Source organism: Otolemur garnettii, unplaced genomic scaffold, assembly GCF_000181295.1.
Source record: "Otolemur garnettii isolate 467f Iridium unplaced genomic scaffold, OtoGar3 scaffold00011, whole genome shotgun sequence".
Classification (NCBI taxonomy): Eukaryota; Metazoa; Chordata; class Mammalia; order Primates; family Galagidae; genus Otolemur; species Otolemur garnettii.
The window spans coordinates 20,668,915-20,685,920 of record NW_003852406.1 but is presented as its reverse complement, the minus strand read 5'-3'; the positions used below and the strand labels follow the sequence as shown (position 1 = coordinate 20,685,920).

General features: G+C 51.2%; 1 protein-coding gene across 1 annotated transcript in view; it reads left to right on the top strand.

The window, feature by feature from the left end:
• CLN6 (CLN6, transmembrane ER protein) overlaps positions 1-10,144 on the top strand; it is an 18,650-nt gene extending 8,506 nt beyond the window's left edge. Inside the window, exons 3-7 of the mRNA XM_003784459.3 lie at positions 2,577-2,675; positions 4,528-4,716; positions 4,991-5,046; positions 6,710-6,832; positions 8,609-10,144. Coding sequence (XP_003784507.1) covers positions 2,577-2,675; positions 4,528-4,716; positions 4,991-5,046; positions 6,710-6,832; positions 8,609-8,879 — 738 coding nt within the window. The 3' untranslated portion in view covers positions 8,880-10,144. The remainder of the gene's footprint in view (positions 1-2,576; positions 2,676-4,527; positions 4,717-4,990; positions 5,047-6,709; positions 6,833-8,608) is intronic.
• The last annotated feature ends 6,862 nt before the right edge of the window (positions 10,145-17,006 follow it).

The window sequence follows — 17,006 nt, the reverse complement described above, 5'->3', positions numbered from 1 at the left end:
TTGAGGCTCTGTCTCAAAAAAATAATAATAAAAATAAAAAAATAAAAAATAGCTGGGCATTGGCTCAGCACCTATAGCTTAAGTGGCTAGGGCGCCAGCCACAGACACCAAAGCTGGTGGTTCGAATCCAGCCCTGGCCTACCAAACAACAATGACAACTATAACCAAAAAAAGAAAATAGCCAGGTGTTGTGGTGGGCACCTGTAGTCCCAGCTGCTTGGGAGGCTGAGGCAAGAGAATCGCTTAAGCCTAAGAGTTGGAGGTTGCTGTGAGCTGTGACACCACGGCACTCTACCCAGGGTAACAGCTTGAGACTCTGTTAAGAAAAAAAAAACAATAGTCAGGCATTGTGGTTGGTGCCTGTAGTCCCAGCTACTCAGGAGGCTGAGGCAAGAGAATCACTTGAGCCAAAAAGTCTGAAGTTGCTGTGAGCTATGACGCTACAGCACTCTACTAGGGGGTGGCAGGGTGACAAAGTGAGATTCTGTCTTCTAAATAAATATGTGGAAAGAAGGCGGATTGAACCACGAATCAGGGCATCTGATCAGGTTTGTGGGTGAGCTTGGACAACTCCCTGTCCTCTGGGCTTCATCTCTTTATCTTTGAGCCCTCTTTCAGCATGAAGCTTCCACTAATTGGGGGCCAGAGGAGCTTCCATTAAAGTAAACCTCTGGGGAGAGGGGGAGAGGAGGCCAGGAGTGGGCTAATGGCTCTCCTCAGTCACTAGGGCTCAGCCGCAGCTGGCCTAATAGAGTCTCCAGTTTAGTAAATCACTTCCCTTATCCTCCCCAGAATTGCTTTGGCCACTATGACCCTAAATCGACTTGTTAGGAGTATACATTTGAAAACCTCATGGATACACTGGAGCTTTTCAGATGCACGCATTATAGCCTCAGATTTGTAACTTTTTACAAGTTATAAAAATTAAATTCTCAGCCAGGCATGGTGACTTGTGCCTGTAATCCTAGCACTTTGGGAAGCCAAGGTGGATGGAGTACTCATAAGTTTGAGACCAGCCTGACCAAGAGTGAGACCTCATCTCTACTAAAAATAGAAACACTAGCTAGGCATTGTGGCAGGCGCCTGTAGTCCCAGCTACTTGGGAGGATCCCAGCAAGAGGATTGCTTGGGGTTGCTTGAAGTTGCTGTGACCTGTGACACCATGACATTCTATCCAGGGTGCCAGAGTGAGACTCTGTCTCCAAAAAAAATTAGATTCTTCCTAGCCCTTCCCTTCTCACTATTGACAGTCTGGGGGAACATCCTTCCACTCCTTTCTCTGTTCATATAAACACATGTATACATATTTTTCTTTTTTTCTAACCTAAGTGAGATTTTACTTTATACCTTACTCAGCAACTTACTTGTTTTGCACTAGAATATATCATAAGCTGGGTGTAGTTGCTCATGCCTATGGTGCCCACAACTCAGGAGGCTGAGGCAGAAGAATTGTTTGAGCCCATGAGCTTAAGTCCAGCCTGGGACTTGAAAATAAGAAAGGAGTAAATAGTGTCACTTCTGTTGATGGCTGCTTAACCTTCCATAGGAGAGAAGTACTATAATGTGTTCACTAGTCCTGTTTGATTGAAGAATCAGCCTGTTTCTGCTATTTTGCCATCACAGAGTGTTTTGGCTAACATATATATCTTGATATAAGTAAAGATACACGTGCACACACACACAAACACGGAGAGAGAGAGATTGACATTTCTGTGTCCTGAGAGTTTCATTTCTACAAGTTTGTTTTTTCCAATATGGGATTCCTGAGTTAAAAGAGACTACCATTTAAATCTCTGCAACTTTTGGTCATTACATGTGTTTTCAATCAACAGACACTAGAAGTACAGTTTAGTAAAATGTTTTGACCGTGCATAGGGGTTCTCACACTTGCCTGGACAAGGCCAGCTCTTGGAGGTAGACCAAGAGGGGAGAGATGGTGTTACAGAAGGGGGAACTGTCCCCTAGCCAGGCCACCTTCCTCTCTTAGGGAAGGTAAAGAGGAAGAATTGAAGCTACTTTGTAGAAAGCCCATATTTCCTACTTTGTCCCCTAATGTATACTTGCACTTGATTTAGAAGCAGTCCATCCACACAGTGGATAGGGCATTTTTCCACACCAAGGCCTAGTGCTCAGGAGACACTGTCATCATGATAGGCCTTGGGTGTACCAGAGCCCTAAGGTTCTAAGTAGACTACCTGGGCCACCTCTCGTGTTACAGATGGTGAAACTGAGGCCCAGAGAGGGGAAGAACTAGCTCAGGGTTCACCAGCAAGTTGGTGGCATAACTGAGTCCCAAAAGAGCCTCCTGACTCCCAGGCTAGTACCCAAGGAGATTCCACTGGGCAAGGGGCACAGGGTCAGGTCCTGGATTTACATCTACTGTGTGACTGGGGGATAAGTTGGTTTACCTTTACTTACACTCAGTTTCCCAGTCCAAGAATACCTTTATCCCAGGCCTGCCAGGAAGATCCCTAGAGATCACAGCAAGAATTAAGTGTAAGTGATAAGGGTGGGGCAGGGTCCCAAGGGCCTCACGGGCTATGCCCAAGTGATCCTGTTCTCTCCTTGCTTCCCAGCTGGTGTTCCCTCTTGAATGGTTTCCACTCAACAAGCCCAGCGTGGGGGACTACTTCCACATGGCCTACAATGTCATCACACCCTTTCTCCTGCTCAAGGTACAGTCCAGGGGTCAGGTCATCTACCCCACACCCTTCATCCCCATTCATCCAACTGCCTGGCAGGAGACCAGTGCTAAGGCCTGGGCCCTGACTCAGGTATCCCCCTGCCTAACTGCTAGGGGATAAAGGCTGTGGTAGAGGGGTATGTCAGGGGCTTGGGGCCCAGGGGAGGCAGAGCCAGGAGGGATAGAGAAGCCCCTTCCCCCTAGGACGGGCATTTGGCTTGGGCCTCACCCTGGTGTGGCAGCCGGTAAAGTGGGAGAGGTTCAGGCAGAAGGATCTGAAGGCTAGGTTGGGCTTGGAAAATCAGAAAACATTTGGGGAGACTGAGATGGAGGTGATTAGAGGATCCAGAGAGTGGTCAGGGGCCTAGGAAGGTAGGTGGGGGCTAGCCCAAAGGAAAGGCAGCACTGAGGGCCAGGCGCAGTGGCTCAGGCCTGTAATCCTAGCACTATGGGATGCTGAGGCACATGGATTGCCTTAGCTCAGGAGTTCAAGACCAGCCTGAGCAAGAACAAGACCCAGTCTCTAAAAAAAGTAGCCAGGCAGAGCGGTGCCTGTGACTCAAAGGAGTAGGGTACTGGCCCCATATGCTGGACATGGTGGGTTCAAACCCAGCCCCAGCCAAAAACTGCCAAAAAAAGTAGCCAGGCAGGTGCCTGTAGTCCCAGCTACTTGGGAGGCTGAGCAAGAGGATCACTCAAGCCCAAGAGTTTGAAGTTGCTCTGAGCTATGACCCCACAACACTTTACCCAGGGCAACAAAGTGAGTCTCTGTCTCAAAAAAAAAAAAAAAAAAAAGAAAAGAAAAGAAAAAGAAAGAAAAGAAAGGCAGCACTGGGAGCTGAACTCAATCCTATGCTCTGCAGAGCTCTGATTTGGAGATGTCACGAAGAGCCCAGAGCAAGGGCTTCTGGCTTTGCACTTTGTCAAATAGGGCTCTCAAAACTATTATACACTGAGTGTCCCTAATCCAAAATCTGACATGCTCCAAATTCTGAAATTTTTTGAGCACCAACATGATGCCACAAGTGGAAAATTCCACACACAACTACTTAACACAACTTTGTTTGACGTACAATATTATTTAAAATATTTTATAAAATTACCATCATACTATCTGTATAAGGCATATATGAAACATAAATGAATTTTGTGTTCAGACCTGTATTCCGTCCCCAACATATCTCATTATGTATATGCAAATATTTCAAAGTATGAAAAAAATACAAAATCCAAAACACTTCTGGTCCCAAGCTTTGCAAATAAGGAGGTACACTCAACCTGGACCTCCCACCTACTCCCCATCATTTTGTTTTGAAGAAAGATATTTCAAATCTTCAAAAGTAGAAGGCTGTGATCTCAAAATTCAGGGGTGTGTTTTCAGTGAAATAATGTCATTTCAGAAGCACCTGCTTCCATTCCAGACGTTTTCTTCACGGTTGCCAGAGTCCAATCACTCAGAAACTGGGATCCCTTTCGCAGGCCAGCCCAGCTTCCCAGAGGCACAGCTGGAGGTGATGGAGGACTGGGCCTGGAGCCTGGACTCCAGCATTAAAGGCCTGCTTGTCAAGTCCAGCACATGGCTCTGATATGACCTGAGACAATGGTTGTGTCCTTTATTTCCTCCCGGGGAAAAGGAAGTGCTACTCCTAGCGCCCCTGCTGGGTTCACAGTGACCATGTGAGAATCTGGAGGCTGGGCTGGCCTGCTAAAGGGACCCACCAATTTTGAAGTGACTTTCCAGCTGGCAATTTCCAGCCCAGGCCAGGTAAAAGAGAGATGCAGAAAGTGGCACACTGAGATAGAGTCACACAGAGTCATGCTGTTGACCTCACTCTGAACCTCAGCTCATCGAGCGGTCCCCACGCACCCTGCCACGCTCCATCACCTACATCAGCATCATCACCTTCATCATGGGCGCCAGCATCCACCTGGTGGGCGACTCTGTCAACCACCGCCTGCTCTTCAGTGGCTACCAGCACCACCTGTCTGTCCGGGAGAACCCCATCATCAAGAATCTCAAGCCTGAGACCCTGGTGAGGCCACCTCCCACTCCCCCACATGTCAGACTGTATGTCAGCACAGTCTGTCTTCAGACACTAAAGAAATTGCCTTAACACATCACTGCCCTGGCCCTACTAAAGCATGCTGCTACCTGAGGGCACTGTCACCTTCCCCAAGCTGCATTATTAGGCACATGAGGGGCTCCCACCTGGGGGTGAAGCCCTGGGAGTGGGAGGAGGGTGGCTAAAGGCACTGTTTGGGGCCCCAGCACAGCCCCCTGGACCGACGTCCCCCTCTAACCCTCAGATCGACTCCTTTGAGCTGCTTTACTACTATGATGAGTACCTGGGCCACTCCATGTGGTGAGTGACATGTCTGTCTATCCCAAAGGCCCCCTGGCTCAGGGACACGGGACACACTGGACAAGGCTCATGCACCCTAGGACTCCGTGTGTTGAGCAGGGTGATTGGAATGACCTCCTCTTTCCCTAGGAGGCACCTCAGCCAGGCTCTGAGAGGCTGTTCCTCAGCAGGATTGCCAGTCCCAGGGACGCTCTCTGCCTCCTCCCAGCCCACAGTGCCCGCAGCAGCCACCAGAGGGCAGCGGGCAGCTGTCGTCCCTACGGAGCCTGGGGAGGTGGCAGGGAGTAGGACTCAGCTCTGATAAACAACCCCCCAGATGGTCACGAAGAAGGGTTCCCCACCGTGTCAGACCTGCTCTTTGCCAGCTGGACCTGAGAGGGGTTGGGGTGGGCAGTGCTGTTTGTATTCCCCCTCCTCAAAACTCCCAGGGCAGCTCTTCCCACCCTCTCTCACAGACCCAAGCCCCATCCCCTCACAACCTCCCCTCCCCCACAGTCAGGAGGACACATTAGAAATGAGACAGTAAGTCCCAGGCTGGCCCAGTGCGAGGGAGGGCTGAGGGTGCAAAGGAGGCAAGAGCCAGCCCTGACCAGACCTCACAGGGGTACTGGACTCTCCCCTCACACCCTGCATGGGGTTTCCAGGTTCTTGGAGTCTGGCCAGGTCTCCTGCCAGCTCTCTGGCCTTTGCTTGGAAGCCCTGCCCTGTAGGATGCTGGAGTTGGGACAGGGGAACAGAGGCCTGGAGCATTCTGGTTATGGGGGGCAAGGAGATGGGATGGACTGTGGCAGGTGAGAGTGCAGATAGGGGAAGGGGAGCCTGTTGGGCTGAGGAAGCAGGTGGTACTTTGGGGTGAGATGTGGGGGTGAATCTGTGGGCTCAGCCTAGGTAGGGGCTTCATAGAGTTGTCCCTCAACCCCTGCCCCTGTGGGAGGTGCTGTTCTGGTCCCCTTGGGGTTTTTGTTTGTTTGTTTTTTGTTTGGAGACAGAGTCTCATTATGTCATCCTTGATAGAGTGCTCTGGCATCATAGCTCACAGCAGCCGCAAACTCTTGAGCTTAAGCGATTCTTCCACCTCGGGCTCCCAAGTAGCTGGGACTACAGGTGCCTGCTGCAATGCCCAGCTATTTTTTTGTTGGAGTTGTTGTTTAGCTGGCCTGGGCCAAGTCCGACTCTGCCAACCTCAGTGCGTGTGACTGGCTCCATAACCACTGTGCTATGGGTGCCAAGCCGCCTTGTTTTTTTCTTTTTTAACCTGGACCTAGACCTTCTCTCTCTGTCTTCAGCCCCATTGGGTACACAGGTCTCCCGGTCAGCAGGTATCCGGGAGTGAGATAGAGACCCTCCTCCTATGGAGTGAGTAGTGGCCAGGGCAGGGTGGAAAGGGCCTACACCTGTAGCCCCTGGGCCTCTGGTGTGTGCGAGCCTTGCCTCCCTTGCTGTATTCTGTCCCACCCTTAACCTTCAGCACGAGATAGGCCAGGTGGGGTGGAGCACCCCTGGCCCAAGCCTGCTGTGTAAACCATGAAGCAGCACTGCAGAGGCCTGTACTCCACAGGACATGCAAGGAGCCAGTGCAGAGGCCGTGGGGAGGAGGACCTGGGTGGAGGTGGGGGCCGGGGCCACTGCACAGCCCCCTCAGGCCCTGGCCTCCCTGTCACAGGTACATCCCCTTCTTCCTCATCCTCTTCATGTACTTCAGCGGCTGTTTCACTGCCTCTAAAGCTGAGAGCTTGATGCCAGGGCCTGCCCTGCTCCTCGTGATGCCCAGTGGCCTGTACTACTGGTGAGTGGACATAGGGGAGGGCACTGAGTAAACCACAGCAGTAAATTCCACACTCGACCTTTGACCTGTTATGTGGCTCCACGTATGACTGGCGTGCTCTGGACCCTGCTTCCTCCCGTATCTAATGGGAACCGATGACCTCTTTACAACCATGAAACCCAGGCCTAAGTGTGGCTGGGAGGTAGGAGGAAGGCATGAAGTTGCAGTCTCTCCAGCCTCACACCCAGTCTCCCAGAACCCCAGGGCTGCCCTCGGGCCAACACTAAGTCCTGTGGAGCCTTGTGGGCATCACTTTCCTCTTCTGAAATAGGTGACACCTCCCTCTCTACCTTTTTGGAGATGGTGAGGTCTTGGGGAGAAAAAGCTTTGTGCAGTCCAAAGCATCATGGAATTCCCTGGCCTCAGGAGCTTCTCACCTGGTTTGTTTTTTTTGTTTGTTTTTTTGGAGACACAGTCTCACTATGTCACCCTTGGTACAGTGCCTTGGAGTCACAGCTCACAGAAACCTCAAACTCTTGGGCTCAAGCGATTCTCTTACCTCAGCCTCCCAAGTAGTTGGACTACAGGCGCCTGCCACAATGCCTGGCCCCTCGCCTGGTTTCTTTGTTTCCTCCAACTCTGTCTTTTCATTATGGAGGATGCAGGGTTAGCCAGGTTCTCAGCCCTCCTCTGTCACTTCTGCCCTACAGGTAGGTCACCTGGGGATGGCAGGTATTAGAGGAAGGACCCGGGACAAGACTGGGACCTTCTCAGATGGGAGGCCTCCCTAAAAATGAAAGGGACCTTCTCTCCTGGGGCAAACTCCAGGACACCTCTAGGGCCCATCGCCTGCTTGGCTGAGAGGGCCACCAGGGCCCTGTATGCTCCCTGAGGACAAGATTAAAAGGAATGAGTGACAGCTAAGCAAGAGGAGAAGAAAGAAGAAAACTTGCTACCTAGTTTTTTATCTTGTCTCTCTTTTGATAACTGGTATCAACCTGCCTAGTTCTTACCCATAGTGTGTTGGTGCAGCAATAGCTACAGTAGCAGCAGCAGTAATCATTTGTCAAGCAATATACTTTTCCAAGTAAGAGATGTACAGGGGCCATTTATACCCCCTTCATAAATGAGAAAACAAGCTCCAAGATGTCATAGAAATCCCACAAGGTCATACGACCTTTAAGTTGCAGAGCTATAGTTCCTTGAATATAAGGAGTTAGCTATAAATTCTCCTTAGAGGCAGGGGAGCGGACCTCCAATAAGTGTCATTGAACTCCTGGCCACATGCTAGGCACTCCCTTGGGTACTGTAGGAAACTTGGATGATATGAGACTCTATTCCAGTCTGCAAGGAGATGATGGTGACAGCCACCATAAATTGCTGCTGTATTCCAAACTCAAATGCCTACAGGAACCAAACAGGTAACAGAAATACATTAAGTGAGCAGCAGATGAGGCAATAGGGGACAGTGAGATCTGTGGCAAACTGTAGAAGAATGCTTTCTCTAAAGGGGGCAGGTGCTTTCTTCTCTAGTCATTTTTTATCATATAGAAATAAAGCCTAATATGACTGGAAAAGCCAGAAATCTCCATTTTCACATATTCTGTTATTTAAATATTGGCAACAAACAACTATTTAAAAATAGTAACTCCACAAGCCAAAGTAATATTCTGCTGTGGCTTAGCATGGTATGGTTCTCTGAGCCCTCTACCCAGAGGAACTGCTCTGACTGCTTGGGAGGGCAGCCAGGTTGGACACAGTTGCCATGGCAGCCACCTCACCTTACGGTGTCTCCAGGTACCTGGTCACAGAGGGCCAGATCTTCATCCTCTTCATCTTCACCTTCTTCGCCATGCTGGCCCTCGTCCTGCACCAGAAGCGCAAGCACCTCTTCCTGGACAGCAACGGCCTCTTCCTCTTCTCTTCCTTCACCCTCACCCTCTTGCTTGTGGCGCTCTGGGTGGTCTGGCTGTGGAATGACCCTGTACTCAGGAAGAAGTACCCAGGTGTCATCTATGTTCCTGAGCCCTGGGCTTTCTACACCCTCCACGTCAGCAGTCATCATTGAGTCCCTGGCACCAGCCTCTGGAGCTCTGCTGGGAAGGGGGCCATGGAGGTGTGAGAGCACAGGGTGTGTGCGGGTGTGCACGTAGGTGGGTACCAGTTGAGCCAGTGCTGAGAACACAGGTTGAGTACACTTCGTGCCCATAGATTTGGTGTGTGTGCGAGCATGTGGCTTGTTTTGTGTGTGTGTGCAGAGTGTTTTATAAGACTTGACTATTTTGGTCAAGTTTCTATTTGGTTTGGATCTTTTTAGGATCATATTTAGCTTTAGGGAGCATGTTTAGGCTGGGATCCACACCCTGGCCCTCCTGCACCTGATGACTTTGGAGACCCCTGCTCAGGGCTTGTCTCTTCTTCCTAGGAGATCTTCAGATAGCTGTGCAGGAAAGGCCTGGGTGTGACAGAAGGTGGGAGGGAACTTGATGTGTTACCCCACCACTGCCCGGCTCACCTCCCAGCCCCACCCTGACCCTGGCTGCTAGGTTACCAGAGTCACATCAACTTTCTGTGCATTGTTACACAGTGCACTCACTTCCCTATCTGGGCCTCATGTGCATTGGATGGGCCCAAAGTCAGTCAGCGGGCTGCAGGCCCCCATCAGGGCAGCCTGGGGACAGACAATGGGGCTCTGTCCTTTCACTGTTCCCTCCCAGCCTGGGCTGGTATGTGCACCCCAGATTCACTGCTCTAACTGCACCAGGCTGAGCTTGGGGGCTGGCAATACTGGCTCTCCAGCCCTTTGCCCCTCCCTCCACCAGAGGCTCTGTCTCTCTGCTCCCACTCCAGAATTGTGGTACCCACTTGTCAGCCTGACCACAGACATTTGACCTGCCTCTGAAGGCAGAGTTTTCAAATACTTGCCCTGCACCCTGAGCCCCATCAGAGGGGTCAGAGGACATGAGGCTTTCTGCAGTCAGCCTCCCTCAGCCTGAATTCTCCCCACAAAAGGGAGGCTCACTCAGCCTTCCACACTGGGCCTCCCAGCCCACCCACCTTTTCCCAGGCATTGGGTCCAGATCCCCTCATAGCCTCATTTATTTAGCCAGCACTGGCCCGTGTGCACTCGAGAGTCTCAGAGATCTGCCTTGCCTTACCCAGGTCCTGCCTCTTCTCCTGTGCTATCAGGGAGCCCCATACCTCAGGTTCTCCTTTTCATGTTGGGGTATCCCTACTCCCTCCTTAGGAGTGCCCCAGCTCTTTGTTCAGTCCCCACCACTGGCAGCACAGGGTGGGTGGTGAGGTGGGAATAAAAAGCTGGTGTGGGGCCAAGCCTGGCTGGTGGCTGTTTCTTGCCTGGGTATGCCTCAGGGAGGCAAGAGGGAGTTCTCTGGGGTGGCGGAGAGACCGCTTGGGGGCCCAAGCTGGAGCCAGAGGCTCCTAGCAGCAGCTCTGGTCTGGCCAAGAGCAGGTACTCGCACTGGCCTGTGTGCCACAGGTTCCTGGGGGTGAGGGCAAGATGGGCCTGGTCTTCTGATCAGTCCCAGCTCTTTTCCAGAGGAGTCTAGGGTCCTGGAGGCGAGGGCATCTCCAGACCTTCCCCATCCGGCTGGGCATCCTAACTGTGCAGCCTGTTTCAGAGCCTGAAGCAGAGGCTGCCCTTTGGGGGAAAGTGGGAGGCAGGATGGTAGGAGGTTGACACTTAGCCTTAGGCAGGTCACCTGACCTGCTGGGGCTTTAGCTCTTGATATGCAAAGGTCTCAGCCTCACAACACAGAGACTTACAGGGGCTTGTGTCAGATGACACAGGAAGGGCAGTGCGGGATGGGCAGGCGTCCCAGCCAGGTGTCCTGTCCCCCCACCTGACTAGCAAACTCATTTGCTTCCATCCTACCTCAAGGATACTGTTGCTGCAGACCCTCTGGTTCCAGAAGTGTTCTCTACAGAAGGTGTTAATTTCATATGCAGGAGTCCGATGTTATGGGGCTCGAAGCATATACAATTTAAGGAGCTCTTGATTAGAAAATGGGGGAAATTGATTAAAATTAGGAATAGGCCAGGTGCAGTGGCTAACACCTATAATCCTAGCACTGTGGGAGGCCAAGGCAGGTGGATTACCCTGTCTCTACTAAAAATAGAAAAACTAGCCAGGTGTGGTGGGCACCTGTAGTCCCCCTACTCAGGAGGCTGAGGCAAGAGAATCGCCTAAGCCCAGGAGTTAGAGGTTGCTGTGATCAGTGATGCTACAGCACTCTACCAAGGGCGATAAAGTGAGACTCTGTCTCTATTTAAAAAAAAAAAAAATTAGGCATATTTATTTATTTTGAGATAGAGTCTCACTCTTTTGCCCAGGCTAGAGTACCCTGGCATCAGCCTAGCTCACAGCAACCTGAAACTCCTGAGTTCAAGTGATCTTCCTGCCTCAGCCTCCTGAGTAGCTGGGACTACAGGTGCCCACCACAACATCTGGCTAGTTTTTCTGTTTTTAGAAAAAGAAAAAAAGAGTGAGACGGGGTCTTGCTCTTGCTCAAGCTGGTCTGAAACTGCTGTGCTCAAGCAATCCTCCTATATGGGCCTCCTGGAATATTAGGAATCAGGTGTGAGCCACTGTGCCCTGCTGCAAGTGAATATTTAGAAAGGAGAAGAAATCCCAGCAAATTGCCAGAGCCCTGGAGACTTGTCTCTCTTGACTGAGATCTCTCCAGTCAGCTTACTGGAAATCTTTCTCTAAAAATATCTTGATTGCAACCTGGCTTCACTCCACCCAGAAAGCTGTAGGCTGGTTCTCAGAGTGTGGGGGATGAAGCAGTGTCAGGATGGCTGAGGAGAGTGCATATTCTTGACCTCCAAACCCCAAATCAGAAACTCCAGGACAGAGCCCTGCAGGTGATTCTGATGTGGGCTCAAGTTTGGGGACCACCATTCCAGGACCTGCCCACTCAGTGTTGTCCCTGGACATACAGCATCAGCTTCCCCTGGAACCCTGTGAGGAACTCACATCTCAGCCCCACAGGACTTCCTGAGCCTGCACCCAGGGGATCTGTGTGAAGTCCCACTGACACCACCCCACAACCCCCCTCAGTGCCTAGCCCTCCTGGGGGCAAGTGCAGGGCCTTGTATCAGTTTGCTAGGACAGCCATAGCTAAGTGCCACAAACTTGGTGGCTTAAAACAACAGGAATTGGGTTGCCAGGACTGGGGCACTTGGTAGGCAGCAGGGCAGGTTCCAGATGCCACTCCGTCCATGCATTGGGAGAGAACGTCCAGATCCGCAGCCCCAGGATGGGGCCGGCCCCGCCACTGCTACTGCTGGGGCTCTGCCTTGGTGCTCTGGAGTAGATGTGACTGCACTTTATACCACACAGGTGTCTCTGGGCTTGTCTCCTTCCACTGCAGGCAGCCATGAGCTCTGGGGCGCACATAGTCCTGATCACTTCCTTGTGTTTGGAGGTACCCTGAGGCCGTGGAGACCACTTGCTGCCACCCCACTCACTGCTCTGGGACCTGCAATTTCAGCTGCTGTCTATTCCTTTGCCCACCTTGGGGTATGATCACCAGGCTTCGAGAAAATCGACAGGCTTTCACCATAGGAAAGGCTTATGGAGGCCAATCCCAGAGGCCTGCAATTCCTTAGAGCCAAGAGCTCTTTTCCATCCCAACATAATATTTGTTCCTCTCATTCTCAGCTGGCAGTTACATTAGCCTGGTATTGCTGTTCCCTGTGCATTGTCCAAGACAGACATCCCTGGTTAGACTCAGCCCTTATATCCACAGGGCCCAGACCTGGCCTCAGAAATTCCCCCTTTGGGTGGCCAACAGGCTGAATTGAGAGGCAAGCTGGTAATGACCATGTCAGCCAGTGTTTGTGGCGTGCACTTGTGCGCCCTATCCCTGAGGTCCTCTGGTCTTCACAGGGGTGCAGAGAGGTTAAAGAGCTTTCCCTCCATACTTCCAAGAAGCAAGGGCTGGCTGGCCTCAGCCCTCTACACAGCTGCTAGCCGGCCCACCTGCCATCATACACTGTGCTCAGAAAGTGCTAAGCGAATATCCATGGATTTAAGAATGTGCTAGTTCAGTGGTTCTCAACCTTCCTAAGCCGCCATGTATTTTCACTGTTAAAAAGGGGTCGCAACCCACAGGTTGAGAACCACTGTGCTAGTTGATCACATAGAAAATGGGTTCTTTACTAGTATCCCCTGACCAATTTTGAGTCTCAAAGACTGTTCACAAAATCCCTGAATGTCAGGCGGCGCCTGTGGCTCAAAAGGGTAGGGCGCTGGTCCCATGTGCCAGAGGTGGCGGGTTCAAACCCAGCCCCGGCCAAAAACTAAAAAAAAAAATCCCTGAATGTCTGAGCCACCGCAGCTGCAAGTGGCGGAAGACCAGTCCCATCCATCTCCCCTTCACAGCCACAGCAGTGTCCTTGACTGGACCACTGTCTTCCCTGCTCACTATCCTTAACCCTGTGCACGTCACATCTGTTTATGCCATGGATGTTGACTGCACGTCAGCTCCGTGCTGTGCATTGTGCTGGGTGCTGAGGACGCCACCTCCTACCATCAAGGGAGCTGCAGATAAATGTGTTCAGAAAAACATGGCAGGCCAAGCCTAGTGGCCCACACCTGCAATCCCAGCACTCTGGAGGCCACAGCAGGTGGATCCCTTGAGCTCAGGAGTTCAAGACCAGCCTGAGCAAGAGTGAGGCCCTATCTCTACTAAAAACAGAAAAACTATCCAGGCATCATGGCAGGCCCCTGTCATACCAGCTACATATGTGGGAGGCTGAAGTAAGGGGATCACTTGAACCCAAGAGTTTGAAGTTGCTATGAGCTATGATGAAGCCATGGCACTCAACCCAGGGCAACAGTGAGACTCCATCTCAGAAAAACCAGGACAAACCCCAGGAAACAATGGATGGTGCATAAATAAACATTTGCTTATCATGATGCATGAGCTTGTCCTGTACTGGGCACTGGAAGATGATGGAGACAAAAATCTCCAATTTTCAGAAATAGGTGTTTGGAATCCAGGGCTGACTGGTGGTTGGAAACATGTGGCACAGGGCAGGGGCCCTCCACCACATGACTCCAGGTCTAGACAGCAGTGGCCCCTGGAGTGGGCACGTGCTGCTGGAGGAGCTGGGTGGCCGCTTTGGGACCTGAGCACTAGGCTGTTCATCCAAGGCCACTTAGCAGTGTTCACTATGTGAAGCTGAACTTCTCACCCCCAGGCGTATCCAGTTGACACAGGCAACTACTTTGGAAGAAGGTGGAAAGGGGAAAGTAAAGATTTCTTGTAAATTCCTCCCCCAAATTGCAGTCAGGGGCACCCCACTTTTCCACATGTGCTATGTAGAAAGAACCACTTTTGCATTAAGTTTTTGGTGTAGGCAATCTCATCCCTCATGACACCCCCCAAAATAATTTTTAAAGTCTTCTATGGGGAAAAATAGAGAGGGAAGGGTCCATTATTCAACAGAAGTAGTTGAAACAATGAAAAAATAGCAGCTTAGAATGTGACTTCTAATATTCATTGCTCTTTTTTTTTTTTTTTTTTTGAGATAGAGTCTCACTTTATCGCCCTCAGTAGAGTGCTGTGGTGTCACAGCTTACGGCAACCTCCAACTGGGCTTTAGGCGATTCTCTTGCCTCAGCCTCCTAAGTAGCTGGGACTACAGGCACCTACCACAACACCTGCCTATTTTTTTATTGCAGTTTGGCAGGGGCTGGGTTTGAACCCACCACCCTTGGTATATGGGGCGAGTGCCTACCCACTGAGCCACAGCTACCACCCTGCTCTGACTCTTTTTTTTTTTTTTTTTGAGACAGAGCCTCAAGCTATCCCCCTGGGTAGAATGCCATGGCATCACGCTCACAGCAACCTCCAACTCCTGGGCTCAAGCGATTCTCTTGCCTCAGCCTCCCAAGTAGCTGGGACCACAGGCACCTGCCACAGTGCCTGGCTATTTTTTTTTTTTTTTAGTTGCAGCGTCATTGTTGTTTGGCGGGCCGGGCTGGATTCAAACCCACCACCTTAGGTGTATGTGGCTGGTGCCTTAGCCACTTGAGCCACAGGCGCCAAGCCGCCCTGCTCTGACTCTTGAGTCCAAAACCTTGAATGGTTGTGATTTTGCCTTTTTTTACACTTTTTTCTTTTCTTTCTTTCTTTTCTTTTTTTTTTTTTTTGAGACATAGTCTCACTGTGTCACCCTCAGTAGAGTGCAGTGGCATCACAGCTCACAGCAACCTCAAACTCTTGGGTTTAAGCAGTTCTCTTGCCTCAGCCTCCCAAGTAGCTGGGACTACAGGTACAACTATTTAGTTTTTGTTGTTGCAGTAGTCATTGTTGTTTAGCTGGCCCAGGCCGGTTCAAACCCACTAGCCTTGGTATGTGTGGCTGGTGCCATAACCACTGTACTACAGGTGCCAAGCCTTTTTTTACATTTTCCATAATCAGTCAAGGCCCCCATGTCGGGCTGGTGAGGTTGTGCATTGGACAGCTCTAGATAACCGTTGACACAGATGACACTGTGAGTGGCAATACCAGCCCCCAAGGCTATGCAGTGCCACGGGAACCTCACTTACCATGTGGGCAGGGTGCCCAGCCTCAGTAGCACCTCCTGCAAGTCAGCGGTTCTCAAGTATTGGACCATGGAAGGTTTTCACTGAGCCACAATAAAATGAGGACATAATAAAAATAATAATAGCTAAACAAAACAAAACAGGTATTTGTACTATCAGAGACTACAAGTCCAAAAATCAAAGTGTTGGTAGAACCGGGCTGTCTGTAGCTTCTGGGGGAGAATCCTTTGCCACTCCCAGCTTCTCCAAACTCAGGCAGTCCTTGGCCTTCCCTAGTTTGTAGACACGTCTCTCGGTCTCTGCTTCAGTCCTCACAGCCTCGCTCCATGTCTCTGTATGTTCAAATTCTGCTCATTGGATTCGGACCCACTCCACTCCAGGATGACTTCATCTTAGTTGTATCTGCAGAGGGCTATTTCCAAATAAGGCCGCAATCACCGTTTTCTGGTGGACATGAGTTTGGGGCAACTCTATTCAACCCAGTACAGGCTTTAGCTTCAGGAGCCTCTGTTCAGAGGCACACAGGACAGGAGGAGCAGAGCCCAGTGGGCCTCTGAGGGCCACCTCTGTGCCTTCACCCAGCAGGCACACTGTAAACCTGCCAAGGACTTAAAGACTCCTCTGGGGGCCCAAGGGGCTACCCTGTTAGCCCCTAATTGTGAGAGACTGTGCCCCAAGACACAAGTTTGGCCCAGGAATACTGTGTGGGGTGGAAAGAGGTCTGTCCCTATCCTCTTGGGGAAGGGAGTTGGGTCAAGGAAACATGAGCAAAAGCCAAAAGCATCTCATCAAAATCTTGGGAACATCTTGGTCAGACTGTCGCCTGGGGGGTTGAAGGGAGGACCTTTCCCTGTCTAGAGCCCATCCCAGGGGCATCCAGAGAGTGGGAGCAGGAGAGAAGTCATGGCAGTCCCCAGGGGATATGTCAACCCCCAAGAGGGGCCAGGGCTCAAGAATAAACAAAAAATCACAGCCCCAAGTGGTACTGAAAATCTTTGAGATGTAGCACACGTGCAGTATTCCATACAGCTGGAGGAACCTTTGTATAGTGGAACCTCCTGTGGACACTACCCCAGTGCAGGTGTTTCAGAGCTCCTTGATGGGAGGTGAGGAGGGAGTTGGCAAGGGTGTCAGTTAGGATGCCTTGGGGAACAGAGCTCAAACCCCAGCGCTTACTGACCTAAACCCAAGGAAATGCCTTTTCTCTCCTAGGGCCCATTTCCAAAGAAGGGCAATTCCAAGTGAGTGCTCTATCCCCTTCAGGCTTCCCCACACTTCCAATCCCCACCTGACTTCTCCCAACTTCCTTCTCCCCCCACTTTCAGCACTGCTGCCAGCCTTTCCTCTTCTCACAGGGGACAAAGGAGCCTCAAGCTGCAAGTTCTGGGTCTAGAATAGGTGTAAGGAGGCAACTCAGGAGACACAATTTGGAGGGAAGGAGAACTTTCTACACTGAAGTGGTCAGAAAAGGCGGGATGGAGAGAGTGGACCAAAGGCAGGTGGCACCTTGCCACTGTGCAAACTGGCAAGAAGTCCCCTTCCTCTGGGTCCATGCAGCTGCCACCAGCACCTACTTGTACTGCAGCCTGGCTCAGGGCAGGGCCTGTGCAGCCA